At 43.4% G+C, this 15446-nt stretch overlaps 1 protein-coding gene across 1 annotated transcript in view; it reads left to right on the top strand.

Moving 5' to 3' along the window:
- CBL (Cbl proto-oncogene) overlaps positions 1-14577 on the top strand; it is a 33182-nt gene extending 18605 nt beyond the window's left edge. Inside the window, exons 4-15 of the mRNA XM_010169556.2 lie at positions 1456-1577; positions 2586-2723; positions 3555-3642; positions 3948-4079; positions 4496-4699; positions 6708-6839; positions 7972-8349; positions 9231-9325; positions 9849-10004; positions 10497-10600; positions 11192-11374; positions 13731-14577. Coding sequence (XP_010167858.2) covers positions 1456-1577; positions 2586-2723; positions 3555-3642; positions 3948-4079; positions 4496-4699; positions 6708-6839; positions 7972-8349; positions 9231-9325; positions 9849-10004; positions 10497-10600; positions 11192-11374; positions 13731-14011 — 2013 coding nt within the window. The 3' untranslated portion in view covers positions 14012-14577. The remainder of the gene's footprint in view (positions 1-1455; positions 1578-2585; positions 2724-3554; positions 3643-3947; positions 4080-4495; positions 4700-6707; positions 6840-7971; positions 8350-9230; positions 9326-9848; positions 10005-10496; positions 10601-11191; positions 11375-13730) is intronic.
- Positions 14578-15446: the final 869 nt, after the last annotated feature.

Here is a 15446-nt window from a genome sequence, read left to right as displayed (position 1 = left end):
TTCCCACGAAAAACTGTATTTTACACACTAAAATTACATTATTTATGTTTTAAGGGATTTGTTCATCTTATCCTTTATCCCTAAACACCTCTAGTAATACTTGGGACCCTATATTGCAACAAAAATGTGTTATACTTCTGTTTATAGAAGAAAAAAAATGTCTAAATATATACTGCAACTGTAAGGCACATGCAGTATCCTCCCATGAATCAGTTTTTCCCTTTCAAAGGTCACTTTTAGACTGAAGCTCTGACACAACTTCTGTAAGCCAGGAAATGTGAAGCTTAGTTTATCACTCTGTCTTTCCTTGTCCTTTTCTTTCTTGTCAGATTTATTTTCCATGCTGGGGTTGTTCAGGATGGAGCACAAGCATGGAAATTTGGGCTTCCTAGCTTTTGAACTGGCACAACCAGGATGTTGTGGACATGTCTGTGTTCCATGCATGAGAAATATTTGTGTTACTGAAGTGATATTAATAGTAGGTAAAATTCTAACCCATAGTCTTTAATAGGGCTAAATTATAAAACACAGCTTCTGATGGTGCAATTGGGTATTCACAAGAACAAACACTTACTTCTTTGGCTCTGACTTGCCTTTTCCCATGTGATAGGGTGGGTTGTAATTAAGATATGTCTAGATGAAAAATTCCCATGTTCGGTGTTGCAATGTAGCTGATCTCATTCAGTACTTTTTCCAACTATAGTACTTAAAGAACAAGTTAAGAGTTGCTGCATTTTCCAAGAGATGCAGAGTTCTTAGGGAGAGCTAATACCTTGTTTTGACAAGTTGAGAGATTGGGAAAAATTGGATGAGATTTAGACACCCAAGCCCTTGTCAGGATTGAGAGCTTTCAAATGGTTGTTATGACTTTTTGTGCATCCTTTCAAGGAATATTTAACATATATGAGCTGGTTTATTTGTTCAAATCTTAGACTAGCCAGTAGTCCTTGCCACACCCAAGTGAGGTTAGGTGGTTAAGGAATAGTCACAGGCATCTTACACACAGTGAAACTGAGACAGAGAGAGGAGGTCACTTTTTGGAGGCCATATAGGAAGTTGGTGTTAGAGATCAGACTAGTCATGGTTTCTGGTCCTGTGCATAATCTTTCTAAACTCCTGTCTTTATCCCTGTCTCAGGAATGAGTCATTTTCTCTGCAGAAGCAGCACAAATTGGTAGCTATTCTTGAGCTGTCTTTTTATGACCTCAGTGACTTCTCCCTTGGAATTTTGATTATGGTCTGTCTTAGGTGATGTTTTTATCACCAACAAGAGAGAAAGTCAAACACTAAGGCTGCTGCATGAGAATGTATGTTTTACTTCCTCTCCTGGAATTATGGTGGGGTAAGAAGCTTGCTTCTTTAGCTGAAGAACTGATCCCTTTGATTAAGAAATATTGTATCTGTCGATACCTTTTAGAAGAGGATGTTTAATATATTTCTTTGTTGTTTCTATAGCCATGGTCCTCTTTGCTCAGGAACTGGAATAGCCTAGCAGTGACTCATCCTGGTTATATGGCATTCCTAACATATGATGAGGTGAAAGCCCGGCTTCAGAAATTCATTCACAAACCTGGCAGGTTAGTGCTCGGCAGCAGTGGCTTTTTTGATCGTTCCTGCAAACATCGCTGATTACAGCACTGACTGAGTAGACTGGTTTCACTTTGTCTTTATCCTCCTTCCTCAGAAATTTAAATTGTGAAAAACCCTAGCTTGCCCTGTAGTTGGAGACTATCCTCCATGTGGTGACTTACCTCCTGCCCACCCCCACAGTTGTCACAACAGCTTTGTCAGGCATGAATGGAACAGAGGCAGACGCTGCCAGAGTAAGCCTAAATGGTTGGCTCTTTGAGACCATGAATAAGGGAGTGTATCTCTAGGTCCCATAATTCTCTGGTGTATATGCATAAAACCCGAAGAGCTGAGGGGATGGCAGGGTGTACATTTGAAGCCAACTTCAGACAGACAAAGCACCTGACCAGTATTTGCTCCAGCAGAAAGCAGCATGGTAGTCAGAGTAGGCTGTGAGGTAATGCCGCAGGCTGGGTGGACATCAGAGGCTGTTGGTGGGCAACACATGCTTCTGGGGTGGCTGTGGACCTGAGCAGTTTTGGGCTACCTAATATCCTGGGTAGAACTCGGCCCAGTGCAACAGGGCTAGCAGGTTTCTCTTTATGCAGCAAGGGCCCAGCATTCATTTCTGGAGGTTGTTAATATGCAGTTAGTTCTGTGCTGGTTTTAAAAATGGAAACCCTGTGTAGTCTGTTTGTTGGTTTTGTTGTTCGTTGGGGTTTTTTAAAGTTAATTTGAAACAAATGATTTTTAAGGATGCTAACTCTGGATTCTGGGTTTAATTTCACCTGGAGGTCAGTGCTTGGATGTTTTTCTCACATTGTATCAGGTTGCAAGTTTCTCCTTTGATCTGCCTGGGGGTAAATTGATGAAAGCCAGTATAAATCATCAAGTTATTCCTACTAGTTTTTATTTGCTGTCTTGAGATAGCCAAACAAAGGCTGCCTACTTGATATTTAATCTTTTCTGTCTGTTCCAGTCCAAACTGAAGTTTCTTCTTCTTTCTGTGTTTTTAGTTATATTTTCCGATTGAGTTGTACCCGGCTCGGTCAGTGGGCCATTGGCTACGTCACTGCAGATGGGAACATTCTTCAGACAATCCCACACAACAAACCTCTTTTTCAAGCACTGATTGATGGCTTCAGGGAAGGCTTGTAAGTAACTTTATCAAAATTCATTTTTTTTGCCCTTTTGCCCTTTTTCACTGTTTGTTTTATAAATCTGAATCCTGTGGTGAGGTCTTAAAGTCAGTTGAGTGGTAAAATGGACCCTCTGGGTTCATCACCCATGATCTACTTCACAGGAGAGGCAGCATGTTGCAGAGGTCAAGCAATCACTATTGACATCACCGAGTTCCTTTTGGACATCTCTCAGCTCTTCCTTTTTATTTAGCCCTTGATTCAGCAAAACAGTTCAGTCATGTGAATAAGCCCAGTTGGTATCAGTGGAATAATTCATATGCTTAACTGTTTTGGCACATGAGACTACTCAAGACAGCTGTCTTTCGACTGGAGAGCTGTACTGTCCTCTGCAATAGCAGACAATAAGCGTGTGTCAGTGTTTCCCTTGTTACAGATTCTTTTCCAGTTGAGTCCTTAATTTGAGACACTGCAACTGGTATTATGGCATCAGTTATCTTACTCTGGATATTACAGCTTTGGTATAGGATGATTTAAGAAGCGTAGCCTGGAACCATAACATCCTGTTGAAAATAAAACTTACTGCTAGGACGGAAAACAACCTTCTTGTTATTTTTAAGAATGACATGTTTCAGTTTTGTCTGAGAGTAAAATTCTTCCAAAACTTCTTTTGAATTCAGAATACCTTGAATTCCCACCCCTCGCTTCTCACCCTCATTCTTTCTTTCCTCTACCATCCCAAAAGAAACCTTACATGTTTGTTCACGTGTGTTTGTGTGTAAGTATGCATGTGTGTATATACACATAGAGAGAGAGAGATCTTTTTTTTCCCCCAACTTCTTACAGTTACTTATTTCCTGATGGCCGGAATCAGAATCCTGACTTGACTGGCTTGTGTGAGCCCACACCTCAGGACCACATTAAAGTTACACAGGTGAGCAAAGTATTCTGTCCCATCAAACTTGCTAGCTTTCTTTATAATTTCTAGCCTCCTTAGCTGTTTATACCATTCTGTCACATTTGGGATCCACAAGACTTGTTTTTAAGACTGATGTATTGTATTTTACATAAAATTATAGTGAAATCTTTGCGGACTTCTGTTCTCCTTTGCGCTGTGTTCTTGTGTTTGGAGGTTTGGGGTTTTTTTTCCTACAAGTCTTGTGTTGAGTTTCTTGTAGCTGTGACTAATCATGCTTGTTATTTTACAGTATCAACCATGTCTGTCTGTCTTTCCCCAAGGAACAATATGAATTGTATTGCGAGATGGGCTCCACGTTTCAACTGTGTAAAATATGTGCTGAAAATGACAAGGATGTGAAGATTGAACCATGTGGCCATCTGATGTGCACGTCCTGTCTCACTGCGTGGCAGGTGGGGCATTGGCTCTTGTTAATCTCTCTGAGTGAATCTAGTTGCTCTTTTATAGAAGAGGTGTATTCTCTTCTCAAAACTGTTCAGTTTCCTTCAGGTATGGAGATAAGATAACGTAACTGAGGACTTGAGCTCATAGTTCAGTAATATCAGTGCATCAGTGTCAGCTTCACCAGCACAGGGAGAGGCTGGTTAGATGCCTGATCTCTTAATCTACGAAGTGCAAGGACTTGCTAAAAAGCGGTTTTTCTACTTCAGAGAGAAAATACTCCATATTTGTAGCACAGTTTGCCTCTGTCTTCCTCTCAGTTGAAAAGTACCTGCCAAAATTAAGATTTAAACCTCTGTATATTAACTATGTGTTTCATTGCTGCATCATAGCAGCTGTTGCAACAAATCTCTTCTATTCCCTGAAGGAATCAGAAGGCCAGGGTTGTCCTTTTTGCCGCTGTGAAATCAAAGGCACGGAGCCAATTGTAGTAGATCCATTCGACCCCAGAGGAGGAGGAGGATTATCACGGCAAGGGGCAGAAGGAACTCCCTCACCCAATTACGACGAAGATGATGACGACAGAGCTGATGATTCCCTCTTCATGATGAAAGAGCTTGCTGGTACCAAAGTAAGGTCACCGGAGTGTGTGCTAGTAGATGTGGCAGTATGTACAAAGACTGCATGTTCTCTGTCAGTTTTCTGTGGTCTTAGTGATTTGTGCATGTGAGGATTGTCACACCTTATTGCAGAAAAGATTTTAACTCGGTATGGAGAACTGGGCCACCAGGATGATCCGAGGGCTGGAGCACCTCTCCTATGAAGACAGGCTGAAAGAGTTGGGGCTGTTCAGCCTGGAGAAGAGAAGGCTCTGGGGAGATCTTATAGCGGCCTCCCAGTACCTGAAGGGGCTACAAGAAAGCTGGGGAGGGACTTTTCATAAGGGCAATTAATGACAAAACAAGGGGAAATGGGTTTAAGCTGAAAGAGGGGAGGTTTAGATGAGATATTAGGAAGAAGTTTTTCAGCGTGAGGGTGGTCAGACACTGGAACAGGTTGCCCAAGGAAGTTGTGGATGCCCCCTCCCTGGAAGTGTTTAAGGCCAGGTTGGATGAGGCTTTGAGCAACCTGGTCTAGTGGAAGGTGTCCCTGCTGATGGCAGGGGGGTGGGACTGGATGATCTTTAAGGTCCCTTCCAATCCAAACCATTCTATGATTCTATGAACAGGGATTTAGGTTCAGTTTTGTCAGTTCAGTTCACACTGTCAGTTCTATTAAACAATGGTGATCACACTTTGAAATCTTTGCTTTTTCTATAAATTGTCTTGAAGAACCCTTAGAAGAGGTAAAAAAGGCTGACTTGACCTATTGGAATGTAAGATCTAGGTTTATAGCATTTCTCTGCATGCTTAGCAATGCTGCTTTTGATTTATTAGCCATAGTTCACCCATATCAGCAAAACTTCATCCATTTTCCCCAGTGATGAATACAGCTAACCAGATACAGTCTTCCCAAGGTCCTGATGACTAACTGGGTAGAGGGCAGGCTATTTTGCTGAGGAAGTCAATTTGACTGGTGTCTGATAAATTTGTGTAATAAAGATATGGTAACTCTCTGCCATTAGTGCTACTTCCTTCCAGGAGGAGCGTACAAGATAGGCATTCTTTAAAGATCCCAGCATGTTTTTTTCTAAAAGCTCATTGCTGCTGTCACCCATCTGCACGTCGCGTTGTTTAACTGCATAGGGAAGTGGGTTTGAATTTGGCTAATTCATAATAGTTCAGAAAAGTCACTAAAATAAGCTGCCTTTCCTGTTCAGAAAGCATCCTCTACACTTGTTTAGCTATGGTCGTATTTCTCTTTAGCTTCCACCCTGTGAAATAGGGTTCTAAACAGTAAACCATATCCCTGGAGGTAGTTTTTGTATACATAGCTTGGGGGGAAGCAAAGCAATTTCCTCAGTGTGACGTCCTGTCGTGCTTTGCAGTAGGCTAAGTACAGCACTAAAGTACTACTTTGCAGTACTCTCTGTTTGTTGGCACTAGTAAGTTCAAACCTGTGTAAAGCTTTTCAGAGTTAGAAAGCACCACCTTTGCTTGTGTAAGAAACTTTATGCAAAAAAAGGAGCAGGCACTCTTCTGATTTGTGAGGTGGAAAAACAGCTTTCCAGGGACAAAAATGGAGGTTTTAGTGCATGCTAGTGACTGCTGCAACACTAGTGACTGCTGTGACAGCCGTGACGCTGTAGTCAAGGTAGTTTGGGTGATGCCTGCAGTGGTAAGTGGGTTTTGCAGCAGATCGTGCCCTCTTGTGTCAGGAAGCAAAAAGACTCTTGTTCCTGCTCAGGGCCCAGGAAAGCAGGTCTGTTAATCCAGCAGAACAGATTGTCTTTTATTGTGCCATTGTTATTGTGCATTTTCAGTTATGTGAGCCTGTTGGTGATCTTGCTGCAAGTCAAATGCTGTTGTGCTGTGAAACTGCCTTCATTGACTGGTGTATAGTTGTTATTAGTACAGTCGTTCGGTACCGATAGCAGGATTGAAGCCAGTACAAGTCACAGAGCTCGAAAGCCTCTCTAAAGAAAAGGAGTGCTGCTGGATTTTTTCATTTGTTGATTTTTTCCCCATTTTCTTTTTCAGGTTGAGCGTCCTCCTTCTCCGTTCTCAGTGGCTCCACAGGCCACCCTTCCTCCTGTGCCGCCACGACTGGATCTTTTGCAGCAGCGAGTGTCCAGTCCACCTGGGGCTTCCAGTCCTGGGACCACTTCAAAGGTCAAACACACTGCTTTCTCTTTCAGCTATGATTTTGGTGGGGCAGGCAGGAAGAAAAGCATTCTGCTGAACTTTGAATGTTCCCTGTGACATCCCCCAGTATTTTCACACAAGTCTTTTTCTTCTTCCTTTTCTGTAGCCCTGTTAGGTCACTTTTCATCCATTCCCCACAAGAGCCCAGTCTGTCCTGAAAGCAAATGCTTCCTTCTGGAATCCATGCTAGGAGAGTCCCTTTTTGCTGTTTAAAGGACCTGTCTTGTCTTCACATTTGTCCATGCAGTTGCTAGAAGGGAGCTGGTCCTAAGCTGAAGTACTTGCTCACTTAAGGTGACAGGTGTCCTCCTGTTAACCACCAAGTTAGTGTTGTTACCACTGTCCTCACTGTTTTTCAGCCTCAGCCACTGCTGCCTGTGCCCTATGGAGCCACATTTATGGGCTTCTGCTTTGTTCTAGCTAGCAGACTAGATGTGGGAAGATGTCATATTCCTGTCCCAACTTTTCTTCGCAAATTTTTCTATCAAGCATTTTTTCAGCTATAAAACTAGAGAATGAATGAAATGTGTGTGACTGGGAGAGATTAACTGGTTTTCTCATTGGCTAGCAGAAGGCAGTAGTGTGATCTTGGTGGCATTTGGTCATTGGCTGTTGACGTAGGCTGCAGTTCTTCAGCTGGTTTAGATGAAGTAATGAAATTATGCTTGACAGTTCAGGCAGAAGAAAATATCCATTTCTATTAATATTCATTGCTGACTGCTGAATGTTAACTTCTATAATCCACAACTGAATCACTTTTTTAAATGATGGGTATCCTCTGTTAGGAATCCAGTCTAAAGCTGCTATAAGCTGCTTTTTTTTTTTCTTCAAGAAAAAGAATCTGGTGTGTTTAGTGCCTGGCTGTAGCTGCACGTAGTTACTGCATTACCTCTTCCAGCCTGTCGAGAAGGTGTCTCTGGAGGGTTAACTTGTGGAGATGTGTAGAATTATCTCCACATCCTTAGAGATAATTTCTTGTAAAAATCAATAAACAAACAAACAAAAAAATCACCCTTCTGCTACCTGCCTCCCTTCTTTTTTATGTTTTGTGGGTAGATGGCCTTTGTTAAGCAATATTTTACATTTTTCTGCCTTCCAGGCTGCACCTGGTACTCTTCACAAGGATAAACCTCTGCCAATCCCACCCACGCTCAGAGATCTCCCGCCGCCACCGCCTCCAGACAGGCCACATTCCATTGGGACTGAAGGTCGACCTCAGAGACGTCCCCTACCCTGCACACCAGGAGACTGTCCTTCGAGAGACAAACCACCCCCTGTACCCTCCAACCGTCAAGCAGATCTGTGGCCAGCCAGGCCAATTCCAAAAGCCCCATCTGTAGCTCTCAGCCCTGGTGACCCTTGGGCTGGGAGAGAACTGTCAAATAGGCATTCACTTCCCTTTTCCTTGCCCTCTCAGATGGACTCCAGGCCTGACAGCCATCGACTTGGGAGCACACTTAGCCTGGACAACCCAGTGGTGAGTAGACCTATTGAAGGTGAAGGTAATCTGTGAGGAATTAAGTCTTCCAAGGTGCCCTCTTCTCATAGTTTACATCTGAATAGGGTGATCTTGTGCCAGGGGAGAGTTGGAAGGACTTCTTAGGGAAGTGCTTTCGTGCCTCTTGGGACAAAAGCTGAAATCCCAATTTGAGCAGTCATGAACCACGATTTCACGATCATTGTTCACCTTTCATTTTTGAAAAACTGAATGTTTTATCCTGGTATGCTGAAAAAGTGTAGTTTGCTCTTCTCAGTTTTCAGACCTGAAAAACCTACACACGGTAACTATGATTAGTTTAACACAGTAAAATCTGAGTTAAATTTGGATCTGTTACTATTACCAATGTCACAATGTGTAACTTAGTAGTCCAACATATTGTCTAAAGTAAATCCCAGGCAGTTTTGCTCTCTTTAATTAAATTCCCCTAATTTTTCCGTCTAAAACCTCCAGCTTTCTAAAATTGAAAGCAAATACATTTTTAGCCAGATTGTCTAAGAAAATGACGCTTGCACAGTTGTTGTTCTGTCTCTGTACACATGTGCTTGTCTACATCCTTTTCCTCTTGTCTCCCATTTGGCCTTTTGGCCTACTTCAGCTGAATTTGTCAAAGACAAGAGAGTCTCACAAGATAGGAAGTTCTTGCTGGTTTTGTGTAAACAAGCAATTGGCTACAGGAGAAAAACCTTGCTTGTGCCCTCACTGTGGGAAAACTATCACAGAACTACTGTGTTTCTAAGGTGTCAGGAAATGCTTTGGAATAAAAAATAGAGGATGTGTTGAATGACTGGCTGACAGCTTTGCAACTACACTGGTATATGTGGTGTTTCTCATTCCTGGTTTGGAATTTTTCCTTTCAGAGCTTGAACAGTGGTCCACCAACAACCTCAGAGTGTGAGCACCCCAAAATTAAGCCCTCCTCATCTGCCAATGCGATCTACTCCTTAGCTGCCAGGTCTGTTGTTTTCTAGCAAAAGTGCTCTTTTATAACATACAGAATGGTAATCATAAGGCTCTCTCCGTGCTGGTGCCTGGGACAGAATTTGACACAACTCTGTCAGCCTTAGTTTCAATCTCTGACAGATCCAAAATACACGATCTAGAGAACGTAGATGAAATCAGCATCCCAAAGGTCTGTGGATAGTGGTGGTAGTTACCCTTGGCTGTGGCAATAGGAAACAAGCTACAGTTGCCATTAGCTCTTTTATGAATTCACTTCTAAGTTGGTCTTTAGGTGAAGTAGGTGATGTATAATGTGTATGATATTGTCAACTTCCTTTTGCGTAATGACCTTGTGTCAGTGAGACCTCGCAGCGGGGCGGCTGAGAATCCTGAAAGCCAGGTTATTTCTTTAAACAGAATCACTGTAAGATGACTGCTTCTTACTTCCATTGTGGATTTTAAAGGCCATTTTTATATTAATTAGATTTGGCATAAATGTTTTTCTGATGTTTATATCTTGTTTCTTCTGCCTCCAGACCACTGCCTGTACCAAAACTGCCTCCTGGGGAACAGTCTGAAAGCGATGAAGACACTGAATACATGTCACCATCCTCTCTGCCTGTGGTGCCTCCAGGTTCTGCTGTACAAAAACCAGAGATCAAAATGCCTTTGGAAATGACTCAAAGTTTACGGTAAGTGTCTGTTTGTATGTACTGTGCTTCCTCCTCACAGCTGTGGGAAAGCCTGTTTGTTTACTAGGGTGAAGATTTTGCTTGCTCAGTTTGTGAATTTCCCCAGTGATATTCACCAGATCTAGACTAATATAGCTAACTGTAAATGAAATGTGACTACTGCTCTTGCAGAATCCATAGACAGTATTAAAGGAGTCAGACAACCACTCCCCCTTTTTTCTACTGGTAACCTTTTGAGAGCAGCAGCAGCTGAAATTCAAAATTCTGTTAAAAGGTTATGTTCTGGTGGTATCAATTAAACTCTTTTAAGCTGTTGTGCTGTATTGCAATAAACATTGCTAGAACATTTTCTGGAACAAATATTCCTTCACAGAACAGTGGTGATTTCAATTTGAAGCAGGGATCTGTGCAGAATCTCAGTCACAGAGACTAGGTGGTGGGTGATTGACCACTGTGACTTATCTGAAGAGAAATATGTGTTCTCTCCTTCAGAGCTCTAGACTGCGACCAGCAGACGGATGGCTGTACCTATGAAGCAATGTACAACATTCATTCCCAAGCAGCATCCTCTGCTTTCGAGACTGTCAACACTTCTGGTGAGTGGGTGTGCTAAAAATAACAAGTGAGAAATTGGGGTACAATGAATTAGTCCCAGTCGGAACAGCATTTTAGGCTAAATTAAATGTTACTTGCTTTCGCTGTTTAAATATCTAGGATGTATGTGGAAATGTGTGGGTCTGGGTACTGCAGACTGCATGTGGGAATGTTGTTGAGAAGCATAGTTGGAATGCACTGTAAAAATACTCAACAGTTGTTAAAAAACTTACTGTTTTGAAGTTTTGGTTTTGTTTGGTTTTGGGTTTTTTTTTTTTCTGGGCAGCAGTTGTCAGCCCACAGGCTTTGAGCAACCTGGTCTGGTGGAAGGTGTCCCTGCTGATGGCAGGGGGATTGGAACTAGATGATCTTTAAGGTCCCTTCCAATCCAAACCATTCTATGATTCTATGATAAGTATTTCTAGTCTAATACTACCTTCTGGAAAGAGCTTCCATTGAATGAGGGGGTTTGTCAGCAAAACCTTAGTTCTGTGTACTGTCAGTGTTTGTGGACTGCAGGGGGAACAGAGTCTGGCTTGAGAGACAGAGGTTCTGTTCAGTCCCAGAGGTTCAGAATGTGCCTCTTGCTCTAGATGAAGGGGATCTGGCAGCAGCCACTGCCAGCAACGGCCCTGAAGAGTCAGAAAATGAAGAAGATGGCTATGATATCCCCAAGCCACCGCTCCCAGTTGCTATTGCTCGCCGCACACTGTCTGATATCTCCAATGCCACACCCGCCTTCAGCCGAATGTCTTTGGAAAATGACCCTGTAACAGGTTAGAGAACACTCACACTCTTTATGTTGTAGTTGGTGCTGGTGGCCTGCTATGCATGTTTGAAACTTCTGTCGCCCACTCAAGGTTTTGTACGTAAGCTATAAAATCAGGTTTATGAGGCAGAATCACCCTGGTTCTTTGGGTGTTCAGTTTGAGGTACCAGTTGGAATGCACTGCCTTGGTCATTTAGTCACCGAGCTAGCAAATCACATTTAAATCACAGTTAGGAAAACCTTTTCTCAGCTTAAAGGATATGTCTTAAGCCAATGTTTTCTACAGAGCATGGCACACCTTTTGTACCAGGGCATGAAACAGAGCTTCAGAACATTACTGCTTATTGCTGTTCCAAGTAAAAGATGACATATGGTTGGCCTTGCACAGCTTCTCTGGCTGTCTCGGCTGTGCTTGTTGCCTGCAGATGGCACAAGTGTACTGTTTGCTGTCAGTTCCTCTGAGCAGGGACCTAGTGGCTCAGCAAGGTCAGCTTTTTGTCCCTGCGGAGTAGAGGACAGCTTGTCCTTCTGGTTGCACAGCACATTCTCCAAGGGAAAAACTAAAGCCTCGTCTTTCCAAGAGCCTTTCTGAATAATGCTGGACTTACTCTCTACAACTGCCCAGCAGTTCTAAAGGAAGCTCTGAAACTCTTCCTGTTGGGGAGCTTTCAGCATGTCTGAACATCCTGGCAATTTGCCAAGTCAGAGGAGTGAGATTCTTGTTCCTCCTGGAGGCAGACAGGAGGCAGAGCCTCCTGTACCCAGGACTACTTGCCTCTGTGAGTCTTCTGTTCATCTGCTTCATCACTTCCCCTTCCCTAAGCTTGCCCTTCAGCACAGAAACGAGTTTACTAGTGCAGAGAAGTTTATTAGCTTTTGCCACTGCTCTGTAAGTCTGTCACTGTGTCTGTAGAATGTGGCTGACAGGGATAAAAAGGGGCAGAGAGAGCTCACATCCTCATCCAGATGAAGTACTGAGCTTAATCATTGCCACTTCTTTGTTTCTACAGCTCTGAAATAACAATACTATTGTCCCACTTCATAGTGTTAAGAGATCTACTCATGAAAAACGCTGTGGAAATGCTGATTGTTTCTGCTCTGGGAAGCACATGCAGTTTTCTGAAGCACTGGGTATCGGCTACTGCTGAAACCTGGTATTAAGCAAGCCTGACTAGTATGGGATGCCTTTTGGCAGATGTATGTTCTGATGTGTTGTGCCCTACAGTTGAGTTACTTAATCATTTACCAAAAAATCTGTGCTAGTAGTTGCCCTTTCAAATTGACCCATGGTCTCTGAAATTTGATCCAGTTCAAGCTGAAACAGCTATTTTCAAAAAGCAATTGGGGGGAAGAGAAGTGGGTAGTCCTTTTTCTTAAATGTACAAAAAGCTTTTTATGTGTCAGAAGCTTGTACTTTGAAGATTAGGGAGCTGGACTGCATTGTGGTTGGTGAGAAAGCTTCAATGAATTTGTTTCTTGAAGAACCTTCTCTATCTTAGTGCTTCAGAAAGTTTTTCAGAAAGGCTCCACAACGACTGCTTCTTTTCTAACCAGGGCTGCAGTGCCCACTCTTAAAAAGCATCTTGTGGCCTCTTGGCTATTCTTTTTTTCTTCCCAGGAGCAGTGCATGATGTGGCTACTGGCAAGTAACACATGTGAATGACTGGGAGGAGAGGCAGAACAGGCTTAGCTTACTGATCTGCCATAGCTGCCAGCCATTAGGTAGGGTGAGCTTCAGCAAGAGCTCTTGTAGATGACCCCGACCTGCTGATGGTCTGGCAGAGGGAGGAGGAGCAGACCCTTCAGAGAATGTAATTGAGTGGCTGGAGCAATGGTGATGGATGAGTTGACACTGGTAGATCTGTTTTTGTGAGTACACCCCCTTGGCACACTGCAGTGCAGTCAGCAGGTCTGTGAGGAGAGCTCAGCATGTGGACAGTTCATCTGGGGGTTGCTGTCTGCTTCTGGAAGGAAATGGGACGTTTGGTAAAGTTATGTATTCTCTGTGGCATTTTTTCCCAGCAGACCTCTGCTTCTTATTCTGAGGCTGATATCTGAGCCCTGCTCACATGCACGCATACATCCCTGCTCAATTTTTTTCTGTTTACATGGTCTTATCTTAATAAAAGAGCCTGATGTGGCCTCCTAATTAAAAAAATCTCCATAGCCATTTTTGCACTTCAGAGGGGAAGCTGAACTAATGGGTGCTGTTGTGTGAGAGGACAGGCTGGTTGGAGAAAGTGGCCTAGCTTTTGGTGGCATGTGCTTGAAGTGCCATTTATCAGTCTAGTGTCATTCCTGCTTTGTGCCAAGCAAGAATCACATGTCCTTTTTTGAAGTGATGCGTTTGTTTCTCCTTCCAGGTTTCTCAGATGGCTCTCAAGTTCCAGAAAGGCCACCGAAGCCGCTACCACGGAGAATAAATTCTGAGCGGAAAGCGGGGAGCTGCCAAACAGGAGGAGCCAGCAGTGGGACCAGTGTGTCATTGCAGCTCTCCAGTGAGATTGAGAATCTAATGAGCCAAGGCTACTCATATCAGGACATTCAGAAGGCACTGGTCATTGCACATAACAATATTGAAATGGCCAAGAATATTCTCCGGGAGTTTGTTTCCATTTCCTCCCCCGCGCACGTGGCCACATAGCACATTACCTCCACGCCTGCAGCTTCTGTGGACCAACTGCCTGGGCAGCTGTAGCCCAGCTACACACCAAAGGGGAAGGGGGTTCCTTTAGAGACTTCGTGCTGAGGTCAGTCCTCCCTCTTAAAGAGAATCAGTTATCAGGTTTTTGTGGTTCCAGATTTCAAAGCAGTGGAATGAAATGGAGCAGAATAGTGTTTTATACAGTGTATGTCTTGGAGTCCTTTACCCCTACCTCTTGTTTGAGAGAACAGATTTATTTCCAGGGTGTTGGTAGAGACAGGTATCACAACAAGGGATCCCCGAGCTGATGCCCTGGAGGCTGGGGGGGAGTGTTTTGTGCTGTGAATTCTTAAGTGAATGCTCTGAGAAACAAAGTCTCGAGGTCTGTGGTATGTCCTGTGGTTCATGGTACTAGGTTTGGATCTGTTCGCTGCTGTGTGTCTGGCTCAGGCTTTTTGGAGCAGCTGGGAGGTCACTTTCTGCTGGGAATAAATAGGAGACCTTGGAAGAATCTTTGGATTGCTTCCTGTTTGCCATGGCGTTTCCCTCTTGCCTGCAATAACAGCATTTATTGCTTACGATTCGAGTCCTCCCGTTTTGCCTGGAGATTGTGTGACTAGTTTCTGTCAGGTATTTTGATCTTGACAGTGCTGGGAGTTGGATTTCTCTCATCGTGTGTCCTCTTGCCAGCAGCACTGGCAGCACCAGATTCCAGGCAGCTAGATGTGATGAAAGTTTTACGTGTTTTTGAGGGGTGGGAGAGGGGTGGGAGGAATTTGAGTGAGTTGCTGCTTCTCCTTTTTTAGCCTTGAGCATTTTCTGCTTCGATGCTCAAACTTGTTTGTGGCCCTGCTGGGCTTGAGCAGCCATCACTGGACACTCCCATGTGCTCTTTCTCTAGGAATGTTGCACCCAGTAAATATGATGTTTTATTTATCTTAATTGCATGGTGGCTGTCGCAGACTAGTGGCCTTCACGCACATTCCATCATCTCCTTCAGAGAGCTTTTGTGGGAGCCAGCTGTCTTTGTGCCAGGCTGTTTTGTGGAATTGGTAGATGCAGCTGATGTATTTGTTGGTATCTTACCTGCTTTGCAGTAAAAGAAATGCAGCAATTCTCTGCATGGCTGTCAAAACAACACGAGGGCTCTTCTTTCCATTTCCATTACTCTAGGGTCTTGCCAGAGCTTGTATTAAAGCAGATCTGGGAAACTTCTGTGTTTGTAAAACGATCACTTGGCTTTAAAAGTCAGTACTCAGCTGTTACTTTGAAAAAAACCTGACTTGCATACTCAGCTACTTAAACTCTGTTCATATATGCTTGATGAGCAAGGAGTGTGTGATTCCTTTTGAGAGGATTTAAATCAAGTAGGGATACACAGATCACAGCCTGACAGACGAACAAGTGCTCTGTGTACATTAAGAGGCTATTAGCC

Source organism: Antrostomus carolinensis, unplaced genomic scaffold (genome assembly GCF_000700745.2).
Source record: "Antrostomus carolinensis isolate BGI_N321 unplaced genomic scaffold, ASM70074v2 scaffold30206, whole genome shotgun sequence".
Taxonomy (NCBI): domain Eukaryota; kingdom Metazoa; phylum Chordata; class Aves; order Caprimulgiformes; family Caprimulgidae; genus Antrostomus; species Antrostomus carolinensis.
Note: the sequence above shows the minus strand (reverse complement) of the source record. Positions and strands in the feature narration are given on the sequence as shown.